Consider the following 17,981-nt stretch of genomic DNA (forward strand, 5'->3'; position numbering starts at 1 on the left):
TATATATTTGTCCGATGTATGTTCCAATCAATTGGATTCAAAATCTCTTCTATTGGGCAAATTTTGCGTTTTTTTTTAAATTAATAAAACTAATTTTCTTTTTATTTTTATACTCAGAGATCATTTTCACCTCTCATTAAGAAAATATTACAATTTTTTTATTTTATTTTTACAAATTTTCAAAATTCCCTCCCTCTTCTCTCCCTTCCCGCTTACCTAAAAACACTTTAATAATTCTTGTTTATAACTAAAACCATACTTAATTATTGACAAATCACACTCATATACACAAAATTATCAAACCTAATTTAATTTTTCGCACGTATTAATTACATTTTCAAGTAATATATAAAACATATATACACGCACGCACATTCTGTACAACAAAACTAGCATTTTAGAACACTTTTAATTTTTTTTTTTTAAATACATGCCAAAGACCCAAGAAAAACTATTTAATATAAAATGTTTTATATTAAAACAAACAGGGCCTAAAACCCGAGTTCTGAAGCCCATTCGATGCCCAACCACCAAATGGCATCAAAATATGCGAAATATTTGAATAAGAAAACCTCAACAAAATGTTCTCTCTACAAATGCAGGAACTGCTTGAATACAATTATTTTTATTGCATTTGTTCATTTGAACCAAAGACAAACCTAAGATCAACTTTTTTTTCTTTTCTTTTTTTTCCATTAGATTATTTACAGAGCCCAATAATAATGCCTAAACAGCATTCACATGCTAAGCGATCTACTTCCTAAAAACCAATCAAAGGAAAAAGATGTAAAGAAACAAGACAAGAGAATGGAGCACCAAAACAAAGGGTTGCAACTAGGACTTCTCCATTCCACACTAAAAACACAATCTGCTGCATCTAATTAACTAGTTCATTCTGCCTTCACAGATTATAACAAAGCTCGCTGCTGCCTGGGGTTGCAGGCATAACTAAGAGTCAACTGGATCACGAGTTCTTGGGCAAAGCTGACCGAGGAAGGATGGAATTGGCAAGCTCTTCGTTCAGTTTCACTGGCAGCGGTGGCATCTGCCTCATTATCTCCGGCATGTCATTCAAACTGCACCATATTGTAATTAAATATTAGCAAGCAATCTATAACTCTGCCTTAATGAGATCGCAATGTACACATCTCATATGCATGTCAGGCAATAATAACACGTGACCATGTTTCAAGAAGACTAGATTTAACACACCCCCCCCCCCCCCCACCCCCACCCAACCACCACAAAAAAAAAAAAAAAAGAAAAAGGAGCAATCAGCATAATGGCCTCCCCCTTCAACATCATGTTTGTCCTTCCAAGGTAGCTGCTACAGAATGCAGTATAGGCTCCAATAGTAAATCACTGCTGAAAAGAACACCTCAAAATGGATTCCATAAAAGGAATTGAAAGGGAAAAAGGCTGTATAGGCTCCAATAGTAAATCTCAGACAAGTCCAAGGAAGAACATCCTACATTAAGCAGAAGAAGCCCTTTACCCAAACCTAAAGATGAAGAAATGCTTCACATTAAGGAGAAGAAGCCCTTTACCCAAACCTAAAGATGAAGAAATGCTTCAGTGTGCATCTCTTCTCAAAGTAATCAATCAATTTTTGATCATATAACATGTTCATGCACATTAATGCAAGCAAGCAAGCCAAGTAACTCAAGTTGACTGCTGCATAACAACACAGTGTCACTTATTTTTGTGGTCTTAGATTTCACATGCCAAATAGTGTTCTTCAATATTTAAGTTCCTTGTCGATTCCTAGCGATCATTTCAGATTGGCAAGCTACATACCAAATAGTGTTCTTCAAGTTCAAATCTAGATTGGCAAGCTAGAATTCGCGTAACTATCCCTGCCTAGTGGGATTGAGGCTTAATATGTTTTTTATTGTTGTTCTTGTTGACTCCTACATCAGAAATCCCTCAAAAAGCAATCATTTCCAATACAAATCTAGAATCCTATTCTTAATTTTTCAAATCAGGACCAAACATAGATGCAAAAATTATAAAGATGGATACATAAGATTACAGGAAAAAATAGGTGAACGTTTTAACAGGCTGGAGCAGTGAAATTTTAGGGGATAACTAGCTGAAAAAATGTCTCATATTTTTTTAACCTTGAGGATGGATAATGATTACAATTATTCTTCTCCAAAAGGTCACACACCATCTGACTTTTTTCCCCATATGGTGTGCGTGTTTCATGCCCCACTTGCTTTATTCAAGGGGGTCCTTTCCTTTTTCCAACCTCATTCATTATCCAATCTAAAGAATATTTTCACTTTTTGTATTGATTTTTAGAACCAAATCCAGTGTTGAACATTTCTTTCTCTAATAAAAACATTCACACACATAACTTTCGGACGGTCATCAAGAGTTGTGTATAAAACTTCAAAAACAGAAAAAGAAATGTCTTTGGAACTGGAAAACCATGACCCACAAAATTGATGGTTGTGGTGAATAGAAATAGTCGAACTTACTGGATTGCCCCATAATGTTTGAAGCTAATATTTGAATACTTCATATTTGATGAATGAAACTAATGTTTAAAGATGAGATCATATACCATTGGATTCTTAGGTAGTGAAGGAGCATAGAGAGAATCATGCATCATTATCTTGTTTTCAAGTCTAGACATGATAAATCTCAAAGATTAATGCAAGTCCATTGGTGGCGAGGTGAAGCTCCTTGATGAACCATCTACTCTAGCCGCAAGCCATATTATCCCAGAGCTTCAATTTCCATCAAGGTGCATTCTTGTAGATAACTTATATTGGAGATGAGTAAGGTCCCACATGGCATTGAGTTTACACCCGCATTGAGGTGAGTTCAATGCCAAATGCAATAAACAGGGTTTTTGGTAAACTCGAAAGCTTTTCAACCCAACTTCCGTTAGGTGCGTCTGGGGCTCAAACTCAACTCAAGTATTTTTGTGTGTTAGGTGAGTTAAAGTATTTTACCGAACAAATCATTGAAACTCTACTCAGCTATATCAATTTACCAAACATTTTTAATTTTATATAATCAAATCCACCTGACTTACCCAACCTCACCTCAATCCCAAATGGGGCCCAAGAAGGCACTTTGCAGATGAGGCACAGAATACGTAACACCGCATAGGATGCCTTACAAGCCAGGGAGACAGGGTGCTTTGGAGCATGGCCCAACATGTTGGAGTCGCAAAGGAGTTCTAGAGGTTGCTACATTTAGGTATGCTATATTTATGTGTCCCTTCAAGAAGCACAGATGAGGGGATGTAGGGCAGAGCAGTAGATTTTATGAATTACTATCGTTTACTTTCTCTCTTTGGCCATACTTCCAACATCCCTTTTACAAATGCTTAATCTTTGTTGCATTCTAAAGAAGGTAGTATCTCACCAAGAATGAATTTTTTGAAAACACCAATAAACACGTCATAAAGCTAGTGTGCACGTCATAAAGCTAGTGTGCGTGCCAATAATAGTTCATATGTGAGAGAGAATATGCACATGAGGATACCTCATATACTTGCCCAAATGGAGTTTTATTTTACAAGAAGGGCTATTCACAAGATTCTGCACTTTCACAATTGCCGCCTCCATAACTTTTTAAGTTCTCTTTTGGAGTTAAATCAGTTGCTCCAAATTCACCTAAGTGCAAGCAAGCTTGTTCTTGGTTTTGCATCAATTGGTATCAAACTTATCTTTCTCTTGTGTTGAAGATTGTCTCAAGTTAGTGATAGGATTTTGTGCAGTTGTTTATATGCGGTTAATGGTTAGTTGATAGGCGTTGGGCCTCAAGTGTAATTAGTTCAAAGTTTGGGGGTCAAACTGTAAATATCAATTATGTGCCTAGGAAATTTCACTGTTGTATAGGGCAGTGAGGGCTAGGGGTTAGAGGGCCGCATGTTCTCTTTCTGTTTTTCATGAGAGCTTTGAGAGTGGAAGGCTATATGTGTGTGTAAGTAATCTTCGTACATTCTTGGGAGAGGCTTGTATCGTAAGAGAGAGAAAGAGGGGAGTTGTTGTACTGATCATCTATCAAATAAAGAGGCCGTGCTCGGGTTTGAAGGCTGGATGTAGGGCTGATTCAAGTCGGCCTGAACCAGGATAATCTTTGTCTCCTTGTGTGGTTTGATGTTTTCATTTCCTATTCTGTTCTTGCATTAAATTTCTATTCTTTAGTATATGGTTGTGTTGTGGTATGTTGGCCGGGTGAGCTGTGAGGTGTTTTGAGTGGTTTCTTGGGTGATTTAAAGGCTGCCAGTGTTCCCAATTTCTAACATCTTGATCAGTCTCTTACACCTAGATAATTGCGAGCAACATAATTTAAGCCCAAAAGAGAACGCATAAGTTATGAAGGAGGCAATTCCCCTTGGATGAGTATATATGAAGTATTTCTCATGTGCATATTAACTATTGCTACTCACACCAACTTTATAACATGCTCATTGGTGGTTTAAAAGATTTCATTCATGATGTACCACCTACTTTAGAATGTAAAGAACATGGAGCATGTGTAATGGGGATGTTGGAAGTATATGGAAAAGTCCCAACACCATCTTTATATTGAAAATTTGATTAGATGGTGGTGAATGAAGATAATTGATATATGGTAGGGCTCCGTTAGTTATATAGTTGATATTGTGAAACCAACAACATACAACATGGAAACATGACATTTCTAATATCTTAAAATCCACTTTTCTATCCTACATCATGAGGAATTTAGCCCATGTGGTACCTTAACACGACGTCACCTCAAGGTCCTGCTGTATTGGGAGACTCAGCCAAAGAGGACTGGTAATGTCTTGGTGATTTGAGCAAATGCCACAATGAAAGCCTGACACATGTACCTACAAAAAGGGCCAACACCACCTGACTTTCTTCCCCATATGGTGTGCTTGTTTCATACCCCCTTGCTTTATCGAGGGAGTCATTTCCTTTCTGCAACCTCATTATTCACTTTTCACGTTGATTTTTAGACACAAGTCCAATGTTGGGCATTTCTATCACTAATAATAACACACTATCAACTTTTGGATGGTCATCAAGAGACATAGAACTTCAAAAACAGAAAAAGAAATGTCTGTGCAACTGGAAAACCAGGAGCCATAAAATTGATGATGATGGTGAATAAAAATAGTTGAACTTACTAGATGGCCCTAATATGTTTGAAGCTAATATTTGAATACTTCGTTTTTGATAAGTGAAACTAACATTAAAGATGAAATGTATATAATAGATGTAGGAGCCTCTACATGTAGAATAATGGTGAAAAAAAATAGAACTAAAAACCCAAAAAAGTTTGAAGCTAAAATTTGAACACGAAAAGCATATGGTATAAGCAAGTGGATCATGAGCCAGGAACTATTGCTATGTAACATAACGGTGAGGATAGATAGCACAACAACCATAAACCACATAGAGCATCAGACATACTCATTCAAGATTGAGAGGATGTTGTTTCGAGCTTGGCAAAACAGATTGATATTATCATGTATCTGCAAAACACAAGAGGATGCATACATCATCAATATGGTACCCACATAAATCTTTTGTGTCTGATGCTGCAAATCAATTTAATAGGAGCAATGGTCATTCTAACAAATTCCAATGATTAAGAAATAACACAGTACACTACAGTAACATGTATCAGTTTGTATTCATGTCTAAAATAAAAGCAGTAATCGATCATGATTTTGGACATCAGCAGTAAATAGATCTTATTGCCACATTGAACACTTTATCCGACCCCACCTACTTGGATTAAGGCTTGAGATTGTTTTTTTTGCCATACAAACACTTACCCCAGTTTTTTTTGCCATACTAACACTTACCCCTCAGACCAAGTTAGGATAACATGTACCCATAGGCATTCAAGTCTAGAATAATAGTCTATCCATCCGGTCATATTTTTGGTACTCAGAACAAAGTTATTTTAAAATTTGAGCATCAATGGCAAGTAAATTCTGGAATATGAGCTTAACATCATTATGGTATCAAAAATCATCAAGGGATTGTCATGGGAACTGAATCTTGCTTGGATGATTCACATTACTTGGTATTGTAATGTACTTATCCATGTAAAACAACGAGATACATCCAAATCCTGTGTGAACAATATTCTCTAACTACAAATATGAAAGTATTGATTTGAAGTTATCAAAGTTACACATTAGTTATTGTTTGGTCCAACATGAAACACATTTAGCCAGTGCAATATATAGCTAAATATTGAACTACTTTATATGAAATTCAACAGTGTGTTAAGTTTAAATTTCCCTATGCTTGTGTATACAAAATCAAATATCCTTGTCATATGGTTAATGGTTAATTAATGTAAAATAAATTTCCAGCAATTAAGAATAAGATCTTCAAGTGACAGCTCATACTCATGTGATTATCAGAACCATGAAATCATAACTTATTTCAAGAATAGTGTGTTTTATGAATCCAGAATTAATTAATACATTTATTAGTAGTTTTATACATTGCTCAAGAAAATAAATGTTTACGTCACCTTGAAAGCCACCAAATTTGCAGATATTTGATCCAAGGCCTGGGCATTTTGCTCAAGAAGCTGTCCAGTCATACCACCAATGGCTGCACACCACATTGCAACATACTTTATAACTCAAGCAAGGACTATAATTGACCAATTCCATGCTAATGGTCATAACCAAACAAGTGAAACATTTAGTGGAGAGGGCAAAAGGAAGATGGATCGGTTGCAAGCAACCACAAAAGTTGTTAGTCAAAGAGTACTAGCATGCAGAAGTAAAAACAGAAAAGCTTGACAAACCCACAAATACTATAATATCAACAGGAACCAATACTATATAACATCAACAGTCATCAATTCCAGAAATTCAGTTTCATGTTTGAACCACCAGGTCCATTGATGTGGCATCTGCATTAAGAAAAATGTCCACAAGTGGAATTCTGGTGCTAGATTCTAGTTCATTTGTTGCCTTCACCAAGATCACCGAGAATAAGTTGGGTCAGTCCATGACCGTAGCCTACAAAACTCTGCCAAATGTCATAGGTGGAACATTTTTGAACAGGACTAGGTTTTGTCTTTTACCACTCCCTGCAGGTCTAAACAATTGAATATGCAGCAAAGTAGCCTTTTCAGCAGCAAAAGAAAGGGTCGTGCTGGTAGTGTGCTCACATCACTTCATTATAGCATATGAATAGGGAGAGCTACAAATGGTTGAATGAAGAGCAGCGTGATTTATTGAAGGCAGTTTGTGCATGTTCAAGGCAGATGCCAGTCTTTTCATGCATTTTTCTTAAGCAAATTATAATTCTTCAAAAGGTAGTCTACAGGGCAATAAGCAAGCAGTTCCATAAGTCCATCAGCACCGTTATTGTGAGAACACTTCTAAAACAGCATCCTGACATGACTTTCCTCACTTAATTCTCACCTCATTGTTTCTCTCCACTTACAAATTCATTACCATCAGAACAACCCTACACTTCAGTTAAAAGTTGCTTGCTTACTTTTTTCACATTTCAGGAGTAGAAGGTACACTGGAGAATCTATATTTTTTGTCTCCAAACATCATATTTCATGCATGTGAAGCTTTATATTTAACAGTAATTTTATTCCAAGGCCATCATTTGGATCACAGTTACGAGTTCATGCAGAAATTTTCAATCTTTAAGAAATGATTAAATAGATATGAAGATGTACATATGCATTACGAACATAATGCTTCATAATTGCTCGCCTCTAGACTTGTATACCTAATTAGATAAGACTGCAACTAACCTGTGTAGGGAATTCCATCATCTGTATCCATAGACATCATAGATTGGGCATATGGAGGACCATTTGACCGATTTGCAGCATGAGAAGCTGACTTTGACATTGGATCCGTAATTTTTTCCTGAAAATAATAGTCAGAATTAAAAAGAGCTCTCAGGAGTTTATATGTAGAATGAACATTCTTCCATGTAGAAGCAAGCAATTAATTATTAACACACACACAGAGAAGCCTGGGAATTGGCAAATATGTAAGAAAGCAAGCAGACTACATCATGTGCACCCAAATACAGACAAATAGCACAAAACGCAGTGTGTAGAACCCTAAAATTGATAAACTTAATACATTTGGCTAGACTTTTGAATAATTGAATACATGACAACTTTTTATCAAGTTTGTTTTAATTTTATTATGCCAAAATTGGCACACGCCTATATCACTTGACAATAAAATGGCTAACTGCACAAGGTCAGTAGTGAGAGCACCTCCCAGGAAATTGCTCTACTGTATTGGGTGTCCAAATTTAACAAAAATAGTAGTCAATCCTCAATGGATCATGTGTGTCCTACAAGGACAGACAAATAACTACTGACAACCACAGATATGCCATGCACACTCTGCAAACAAAAGGAACAAAATCCAACTCTTGAGTCAGGTAACAGCCATTGCAGAATTGGACACTCATTCCCCCCATCTTTTCATATAGTTAATTGAAGAGCAACAGTAACATTATCACATTCAAAGCATGTAGGAGTGAAATTTCAAAAATAATCTCCAATAATTAAAAACCAACTGTTCGATATAACATGGCTTTTAGGATTATGAAAACAAAAACTGAAAATAACAAAATCATTTATATACTGTACCAAAATTGACATTGTTTATGAAGTCCCTAAGCACATGTTCAGGAGGCTCCCAGCAAAAGACTGACTGGCTTTTAAGGTCTAGTGGCTGCTACCACTTGCTTTCTTCAACAAGGGAGAACTGATAATATTCTAGAGACCTTACTGATTTGACTTCATGTTACCACCTTGTGTATTTTAATCATAGATACAAGTACAAAACAAGAACATTAACATTTCAACCAGTAAAAAATTCCAAAAAACTGGCTGAGGAAGAGTTACGGAGCATAAAACCCAACAAGGGAAGAATCATGGTTACACCCGGTGAAACAAAGATTGTAGCCCCCATGGGATTGCAATTCAGATACTTCCTGTGATCCAATCATGCTGGATTTGCACAATAGATCGTGACAAAGACAAACCCCAATCGGAAGAACTATAACTAGGGAGATTACAGAAAAAGTGAAGAAAGAATTCTAAGTACTCCATATATAAAGACACGTTCTTGCACAATAATCTCATATAAGTCCCTCACATAGCGCCCCCCCCCCCCCCCAGTGAAAAAAAAAAAAGGTCCTCTGTCATGCCAAACCTGTGAAAGAACTTCCTACTAATAATTAAAGCATAGAAGTCAACCCTGGAGAAACAGAATAGACAGGCCAGAATCGACACCACTACACTGAATGACTGAATAAGAACCAAATAACAAAGATGTAATTTTCTCCAGCAGTTAAGAGTAGAAAATTTCTATATACTCAATGACCATGTCACCTCACAAATCAAACAGAAACCACTCCTCCAGATCAAAGTAGAGCAGTGAGACATGAAATTTTCTGTAGAACCTGATTAAGAGCCAACATTCCAAAGAGAAAATGATAAAAATAAATAAACAATATCAAAGAAACCTGACTATCAACTTTGAAAACTAATTATAAAGTGGTTTTTTATTAGGGAGAAAAAAAAAACTTTCTGAATAATTGATTTCCAACATAGTATATTTAAGAGGTCACGTCCCCTGCCAATGATTACCTCTGCATAAGGAACACATGTGTCCACATGTACATATTTACAGAACCAACTGGAGTATTCTCTACAAATTTCAATAATTAATTACAAATAATATAGATCTAGAGGTAAGGCAACCACAATGCACAACAGCAGAAAGAAGCATGCATAGCCTAGACATATATATGTCATGCACCTAGGGTTTAAGAGATAATTGGAAGGAATTTGGGGAAGATAGATTGGAAATAGATCGGAAGAAGTGGGAGGGAATTTAGGGAAGAACAGAAACAGTGAGAGAGAGATTAGGGAGAACTGAGGAAGAGAGGGAAATTGAGAGAGAGTTTGAAATCATATTTTCATTCAATAATATTGTTGTATTTTGAATCAGATTGGATCAGCCTTGTATACTGATCCAGTTGCTAGGTTTGGCGCCAATAAGGCTGCCAATTATTCAAATCAATATAGCTGAAGGCTACTATAATACACTAAAAGAAATTCATTTATTATCTAATTACTACTATGTCCTTGGGTCATGACAATTTCCCCCCTTAGAGAAAGTTTTTGTCCCCAAAAACCCGCTGCAATTGGACCCATCTCTTCACCCAATACTGACTTGCTCTTCTTCTTCTTTTCCATCCTCCAATCCTTCCATATATAGTAACTGTTTCTTGCACCTGTGACCTCTAAACTGTTCTCCACACTGGTAGCACAGCCCTGCCTATCTCCTTTGTTCCATCAAAAGAGACTTGGCTGAATTAGGGTTAGCATAAACCCCTATGACTTGGATTTCCTTCCCAGTGCGAACTGTTTGCAGGATGAATTTCAGTTAGGAGCTGATGTTTTGTCATAAGGGCTTCCACCGACAGCTCTTGCAGTGAAGCACCCTCAGCTGCTTCCTAAACCGTCATAGGCTTCAACATCTTCACTGTTGACCGAAGCTCGTCGCTCAATCCACTTACAAAGCTTGATACAAAATACTCCCCTATCAAATAAGGATTCCGGCTCAACATAAGGGATTTCAATTCTTCAAATTCCAGCTGATATTCATGTACTGATCCCTCCTGTCTCAATCTGTTAAATTCCTCCACTATGTCCATCATGCCTCATTCACCAAACCTTCCACACAACACTTTGGTAAAATCATCCCAATTATACATATCCCTAACCCTAGACCATCCTTGGAACCACACATCACCAACATCATTGAGATAGGTCAATGCCAAGGCCACTCTCTGGTTCTTAGCTACCTAGTGGATACTAAATAATTTCGCACATTGCCTTATCCACCATCGAGATTTTTGTCCCTTGAATACCAGTAATTCCATTTTCGATATTGAAAAGCTGGATTGATGTGGAAAAGTTTGAGTCTCCTATCTCCTTTCCACTACATTTTCTTCCACTGTAGCCAAATCCACCTCAAATTTTGAGGATCCCACATTTTGGTTATTGGTTCCAATTCCAAGTAGTATTGATTCCAACCAATCTTTATGAGGGAAATCAGGAGAAATTCTTACCTAATTTTGGTTGGAAAACATAAGCATGAATTGCTACAATTGATCACGCAGCAGATTGCCTTGCTCCCGCATCTTCTCCCATATGTAATCGTGCATATCCCCACATAATCTCTCTGCAACTACCTCCAACTTCCGATCTACCACCGATTCAATCTTCTCTTCCATGGATCCCACTCAGTTCTATATTTCCGCCTCCGTTGCTGACACTTGTTGCAACAATATCTCCATCTGTTTCATTCGAGTACCATCAGCCACAGTGTCTGATCGCTTCAAAGATCGCCGGCATGAACTTGCTCTGATTTTTCTTCTCTATTCACTGCAGTTGTTCGCCACTGATTGCGGATGCAGCAAATCAACAATCCTCCAGTTTTGAGAGCTCACTTCGTTGAATCTATTGCCTCGGCATTGCCTTTCAATTCTGAACCAAATTATCAAAATCCACAATAGCAAAGGAGTGTCGAAAAATGCAGCTGAAATCACCTCCTATTTCGCCTGCTGCAACAATTCCGATACTCACCGGAATTACCGTCGAAAATGCCTGGCCTACTTGCCTCCAAAAGTCAAACAACACTTATTAGATTTCACAAGCCGAGAGCCAATCCTCCTGCTTCGCCTTCGAAATTCATACAACACAACTGAGATTCAACCTGTCACCTCCTCTATCACAGTCGGATTTGAGAAATCGGTAGCCTGAGAGTCACCCTTAGCTCAACTTCTTGAATTGCCTCCTGCGACTCGACCGGCTCTGATAATCACTCGCTCCATGTCGCCTTCAAATTGGAACGCGAGGTGATCGTTAGGTCCTTTGCCTTCTTTGATCAACTCTATTACTCAGATTGCGCCAATAATCATTGGCTTGTTCTACCTTCAAGAGCCTAACTCGGATTGATTCTGGCTTTGAAAGTCGCACTCTAATCGTTAGCCAATTGAATTACAACAGCTCTAACCTGAAACCGTTTCTAAAGTTCGCCTTCAAAGTCGCCTTTGACACTACTCCAGGAGTCGTTGAAATTCACAATTGGAAATTAGTTGTGATTGAATTCGTTTGATTCTTAGCGCAAGAATTTACAAAATTTGTCACCGAGAATCGTCTCGCTCTGATTCCAAATTGTCACGTACCTAGGGTTCAACCTAGGGTTTAAGAGATAATTATAAGGAATTTCGGGGAAGAAATGGAAGGAAAATAGGGAAGAACATAAATAGAGAGAGAGAGAAATTAGGGAACCGAGGGAGAGAGGGAAATTGAGAGAGTTTGAAATCAGATTTTCATTCAATAATATTGTCGTTGTTATGATTAGGAGCTCTTTTGATAACTCAAACAATAGTTTATTTGCCAATTCTCTCAACACTCCTCACCCGAAATCAAAACCAAACAATAGAAATAAGACGAAAATTTAAAGAACGGAATTTAAAGGAATGAAAACATAAATGAAACAATCAAACCACAAGAAGAGACAAGCGATATATCTTGGTTCATATTGCAGAAATTGCAACCCTACATCCAACCTTCAAACATCCACCAAGAATAGCCTTCTTTATTACCATGAATGATAAGTACAACAACTTGAGCAATTTCTCCTATTCCCGAGTACATCCAACACTCATTCTCCAAGATTACAAAGTTATCTTGCTCACTAGCCTTTCTCTCGGAATGAATATCCACACGATACAATAGAATGAGAAAATCCCTCTCTCTCAGCTACCCCTTTCCCTCTATTTATAGAATAAGGCGGGCATCCCAATGAAGACTTTAGATATTTACAGTTTAACCCCATAACTTTCACTAATTTCACATGGGATACAATTTCCTATCTAAATCTTCAATAGTCACTTATGAACACTGCCTTCACTGATCTACTATGGCTGACTTTATCCTATACTCAAGACAACAACATAACATTATATCTTGAATCAGATTGGATCAGCCTTATGTACTGATCTGGTTGCTAGGTTTGGCACCAATAGGGCTGCCAATTATTCAAATCAATACAGTTGAAGGCTACTAAAATACAACTAAAAGAAATTCATTTATTATCTAATTACTACTGTGTCATTGGGTCATGACAATATATAATAGATCAAAGAAGACAGATTACAGTCTTAATGGAGCGCACCTTTTTGTCCTTGTTTTTCCTCGCAGAACTATGATCCTCCTTCCTTCTCTTACCATTTTCTTTTTTCTGGAAAAACAAAAGCAATCAATCAGGTTAAGACAATTGTTAAGAAAAACAACAACATAATCAAATAAAGAACCCATGCCAAACTTCAATTTTTCCCTGATCATAAACCTAAACTGAGCCTGTTTTCGCAGGTGGAATTTCAAACTTACTATAGTTTCATCTTTTATCTAGTCTTCTAACATAGTCAACAATTAAGCAACCAGATCCCCATTATCAGTTTTGGAGCCTCCATAATGCTTTTTTAAGGATTTCTAGACAATGAAAAGCTCGAACAACACACAAAAGCCAAAATTGTTCAAATTTGTAGATCAAATAAACCACTTATATTAATCTACAGCTATTTATAGCACTGCCAAGAGCTCCCTGTAAAAACCTTTCACAAAAGGTACTCTGATAATGAATGATAACTTTACATCATGCCACCCTGAACCAACAACAGGTGAGCTCAAACTAAGCCCACAAAGAAGAAGCTTGTTTAAAGCCAAGTTCAGGCCAACATCACAAGGAGCACACTTTTCTAGCAAAAAATATGCCATTATGAATTGCATTCAATGCTGAAACAGCCTAACGTGAAACATACTGATGAACTGCAGGACATGTCAGGGCTGCATCATCTTATCCAATCATAAGCTATTATTGGTTGTAACTTCCACACCCACCCCCCACCCCCCTCTTTTGTAAATAGAAACCAAAACCCAAATCAATTTTTACGACAAAGGTAAATAGATAATCAAGAAGCTCTAGTAAAGCCAGACCCAAGAAGATAAGCAAAGTAGCATATGGCTCACAAGAAAAGAAGAGAGAAGCCTTTTGCTACTCTGCAGGCTTCCATGTTTCTTCAAGGAACAAGAAAGCATCAGCAAGTTATAGTATGAGGCTGGGTCAACCCAGACTAAATCAAATGAGATTAGGACCACCTAACCTCAGCCAAACAGGTGAGCCTAGCGGAATTTATATCATGCGAACTTATCAGGTCAGTCTCAAGGTTTTGCTGGCTTACATGTAGCCCAGAATAATTAACAAGATTACAAGAGGATGGATACAATTTACTGTGCATTGGTGTTTCCATAAGATCTCCCCACTGAGAAGCCAACAATTGCAGGAATCAACTTACTGACACTCACTGAAATACTCAAAATCATGGGAAGCAGCTTACCAACCTACACCTTTTCATAAATTAGGAATGATCTACACCACAAGTTGTTTTATGATGACATATTAGTTTCCATGCTTATCCATCCACAAGGAAGCAGAGTCATTACCACATAGGAGTTCCAAGCAATTTCAAACAATTGATAGTAGTGATTGAGAAGAGATTAGTAACAAATGCATTAACAAAAATAATGGATTCTTTACAGATCCAGGAGTGAACCATGTACACAAAGAATAAAAGGAAACAAAATGAACTTAAAAAACTCATCCAAAAAATGAGCAAAAGAAGAAAACAATTCAAGAATAAAGTGAAAATTTTATATGAGCGGTTATTAATAAATTTATTAATGGATAATGTTAAAAAATATGAAACATCTTGAATGTCTTTACCCACAATTGGTTTTAAATGTATCCAAACCATGGGAAAATGTGGAACTGCTAAACAGTAGTTCAGTTCAAATAGAGGGCCCATGGCCACTTCCAATGAACAGGCATGACCAGAAATAGAATCCCAATAAGCACAAATGTCACGTGGGTATATAATTAGGGTCAACCAAGGAATTTTAAATAACATATCCAGTTTTAATCCCACAAGGTGGGGTTGGCTAAGTGACTTCTAGCTCCCTGATCATTTCTACCCATGGTCATATCCTCTATAATCCAGTCTTGGTCCTTGCCAACCTCTTTTGCTAAAGAATAAAGACTTGTTCCATTTCATCCATTCCTCTAATGGAAGCTTCTATTGGTCTTCTTCACCAACCAACAAACCATCTTAATTGTGCAGCCAGGAATTTTGAAAAAAGAAAAGAAGAAGGAGAAGAAGAAATAAAGATAAAACAGTTCCAGATTTAGGAAAACTCAGTGCCTGTTTAGTTGTGGAAAATGTCTTCCAGTTTTCTATCTCCAATTTTCTATAAAATCTCTAGTTTTCATTTTCCACAGAAAATTTGAAAAGACATGTTCAAATGTTAGAAGTACAGAAAAATATTTCCAATTGAGAGAATTGGATATGTTCAAAAAAGAGAGCAAGAGGTTTTTCTTCTATGTAACCTGTGTTAGAGAAGAAGGTAGAGATGATTTTGGGAATATTTTGTGGAGAACCACATTTTCCAAATCTCCAAATTAGTAAGGAAAACTTGGAAAACTCATTTTAGGAGTTGATTTTTCCAAGGTCAGATTAATTTTGGAGAACCGCATTTTCCAAATTTCCATTTTCTATTTAGAAAATTTTTGAATTTGAACAAGCTTCCCAATTTACCATTTTCCATAGAGTATTTTTTTGGAAAACTGGGGCTGTTTTCCACAGCCAAACAGCCAGTTACTGTGTTTAATATTTGGCGACTGCTTTCAGTGTAATAAAATAGGCTCTTTGTCTTTTCTAAATATTGAGGTCCAAGCCACCATTCATTGTCTGAGTGTTCTTTTTTGATATTCCAATGAATAATCGAGAGGGGGGTGACAGGGATCTAGGTTTGTCCTGGTTTTTAGTGGAAATTGGAAGAAATCGAGAGGAAGGGTGATTGAAAGAGAGAGAGAAACAGAAATAACAGAAAGACAGAGAGGAAAAACCGAGAGAGAGGAAATGATCGAGAGAGAGAATTGGAGAATTGAAGACAGATAGAATTGAATTCTGTTATTGCTCATCATAATTCCACATTCTCCAATTAATGGCCTATTTATAAGCTTGCTATCTTTCAGATTTAGTTGTAACTGAAAGGTACAATATGAATCAGCAGCACTAAAGTACAATGTAGTAATTGTATTAAACCACAATTACTATTATATACTCAGGATCATGATGGGGGGAAACTGATACACAACAAAGGATAAAATCCTGCACGTAAATGCATTTGTCCATATCACATCAACTCTGCCCCTTGACCATTAAAATATAAATTGGATTCTGAATCTTAACCTATTTAAGCCCAATCAATAATACTTCTAAGCAGTGAAGATAACAAACCAATGACAACAATAAGCCAACCCCCCTACCAATGAGGCGCTATTATGCTGTACGCACTAGAATTACATGCGTAGAACTTACAAATCTGTGCCAATTGAGCACTAACATATTCTAGTAGATCAATGATTAAGTCCATGTTCTCAATAAGACCTTTTCAGATAATGAATTATTAACCACCTTCAGAGATTCACAGAATTTAGGAAAAACTATACAAGATATAACAGATTTAACCAAGAACAAAATAAGGAAAAAGTAAAAATGGCAATAAGTGAAAGCAGAAATATAATAGTTAACAGACTAATAGAAACTGCAGGACTTACACTCATCCATCTACAGCGCAATGCCACATCCCTAACCGTCTTATCTTTTAACTGCATTGCAATTTTAGCATACCGAATAACAATACGTTCTGAGGCATACCTGTGAAACGAAGCATTGAGTTGGCAATTAAAAAACAAAAGCAAGGAACAACGTGAGAAGAGCAAAGGATATACAATTTCTAGTAATTAAAAAAAAAAAATTGGCTGAAACTAGCACAAAAATGGAACCATATTGCTTATCTTATAGTATTTAAGGTGGTTTTTTTTCCTTAATAGATGAGGTGCTCCTTAAATTACAGTAATCACTTCCAAAAAAAACTCATTGCCTACAGTGTGCAAATCTTTTAACCAACAGACATCTATTAAGCCCATCAAAGTTAATAGTACACAAAGAGAAAATACATATATACCAGAAAAACTTAGGGCATTATCTTAGAGAAAATTATTTTAGTAACAGAATACCATAATCGGCATTATAATTTAGGTCGCTTGACAGGCTTCGAACAATATTGAAACACATGCATCTTCTGGTACACACGTAGACATACGAGTTTAATTGCATACTATCATATCGTAGATAAGTACTGACGGTTCCTTAAATGAAACAAAGGGCAAGCAGGAACCGATTCCTAAAACGGAAAAAACTCCTGATTCAACTCAGATTCACCCTTGAAACCAGGCAATGTTCAAAAACCCAACCTAGAAACAGAGAACACTTGTATCTCAACCAAGATTCAGCCAATTCCCATCAAGAACCCGCTAATACACCAAAGAAACAGAAACGAAACACATGTAGACATAACATATGTGCATCTACAGAATCACCGACTTGTTGAGCAAATCCTCGAGGATAGACTGCTCCTCGGCGGTCCAGTCGACGGCGAGGCCGGGGTTGTGACGGAGCGCCGCCTCCGTGGGCCCCGCGGCGGCGTTGTCGTGTGGCACCGAACTGCCGTTGTTAACGCCGGTCCCGTTGCTTGCGCCCTCCTGATTGTTCCCCGTAGGGTTCGCACTGGCGGCCATCAACCAGACGAGAAGAAGAACGAACAATCCAGCAACCGAAATCCAACGAATCTTTCACGCCTCAATCACTCCACCGAGCTGCTTCAGAGGGAGAGATAGAGACAGAGAGAGGGAGCAAGGGAGTTAATCCGCGTAGGAAGAGAAAATCGGTACGGAACCGGAGGGAGGATCTTCGGGTAGCTTTGTAGGCAACTTGCGCTTTCGATGGGGAATTTTGAGATTTTTTCAT

The 17,981-nt window shown here is 37.3% G+C and overlaps 1 protein-coding gene across 2 annotated transcripts; it reads right to left on the minus strand.

Annotated features, from left to right (window-relative positions):
• Positions 1 to 606: 606 nt before the first annotated feature.
• Positions 607 to 17,981, minus strand: LOC127798332 (uncharacterized). Of its 2 annotated transcripts, XM_052331847.1 has the most exons (8): positions 17,559 to 17,981; positions 16,730 to 16,829; positions 13,229 to 13,294; positions 7,759 to 7,876; positions 6,505 to 6,587; positions 5,424 to 5,485; positions 4,726 to 4,837; positions 607 to 1,076 (listed from the first exon to the last, which is right to left on the minus strand). In XM_052331847.1, the coding sequence occupies exons 1-7, from the start codon at positions 17,750 to 17,752 to the stop codon at positions 4,768 to 4,770; spliced, it is 693 nt and encodes a 230-aa protein (XP_052187807.1). In that variant the 5' UTR covers positions 17,753 to 17,981; the 3' UTR covers positions 607 to 1,076; positions 4,726 to 4,767. The 2 variants fall into 2 exon arrangements, with proteins under 2 accessions (XP_052187807.1, XP_052187800.1); XM_052331840.1 differs by lacking the exon at positions 4,726 to 4,837.

Source organism: Diospyros lotus, chromosome 1 (genome assembly GCF_014633365.1).
Source record: "Diospyros lotus cultivar Yz01 chromosome 1, ASM1463336v1, whole genome shotgun sequence".
NCBI lineage: Eukaryota > Viridiplantae > Streptophyta > Magnoliopsida > Ericales > Ebenaceae > Diospyros > Diospyros lotus.

Bases quoted from the DNA above. Each gene is read 5' to 3' on its own strand.
- LOC127798332 (XM_052331840.1), bottom strand. From the start codon at position 17,752: ATGGCCGCCAGTGCGAACCCTACGGGGAACAATCAGGAGGGCGCAAGC. The intron at 6,588-7,758 runs GTTAGTTGCAGT...TGTGGTGTGCAG, and splicing joins TGATGGAATTCCCTACACAG to CCATTGGTGGTATGACTGGA. The intron at 5,486-6,504 runs GTGACGTAAACA...TGTGTTTTGCAG, and splicing joins CAAATTTGGTGGCTTTCAAG to ATACATGATAATATCAATCT.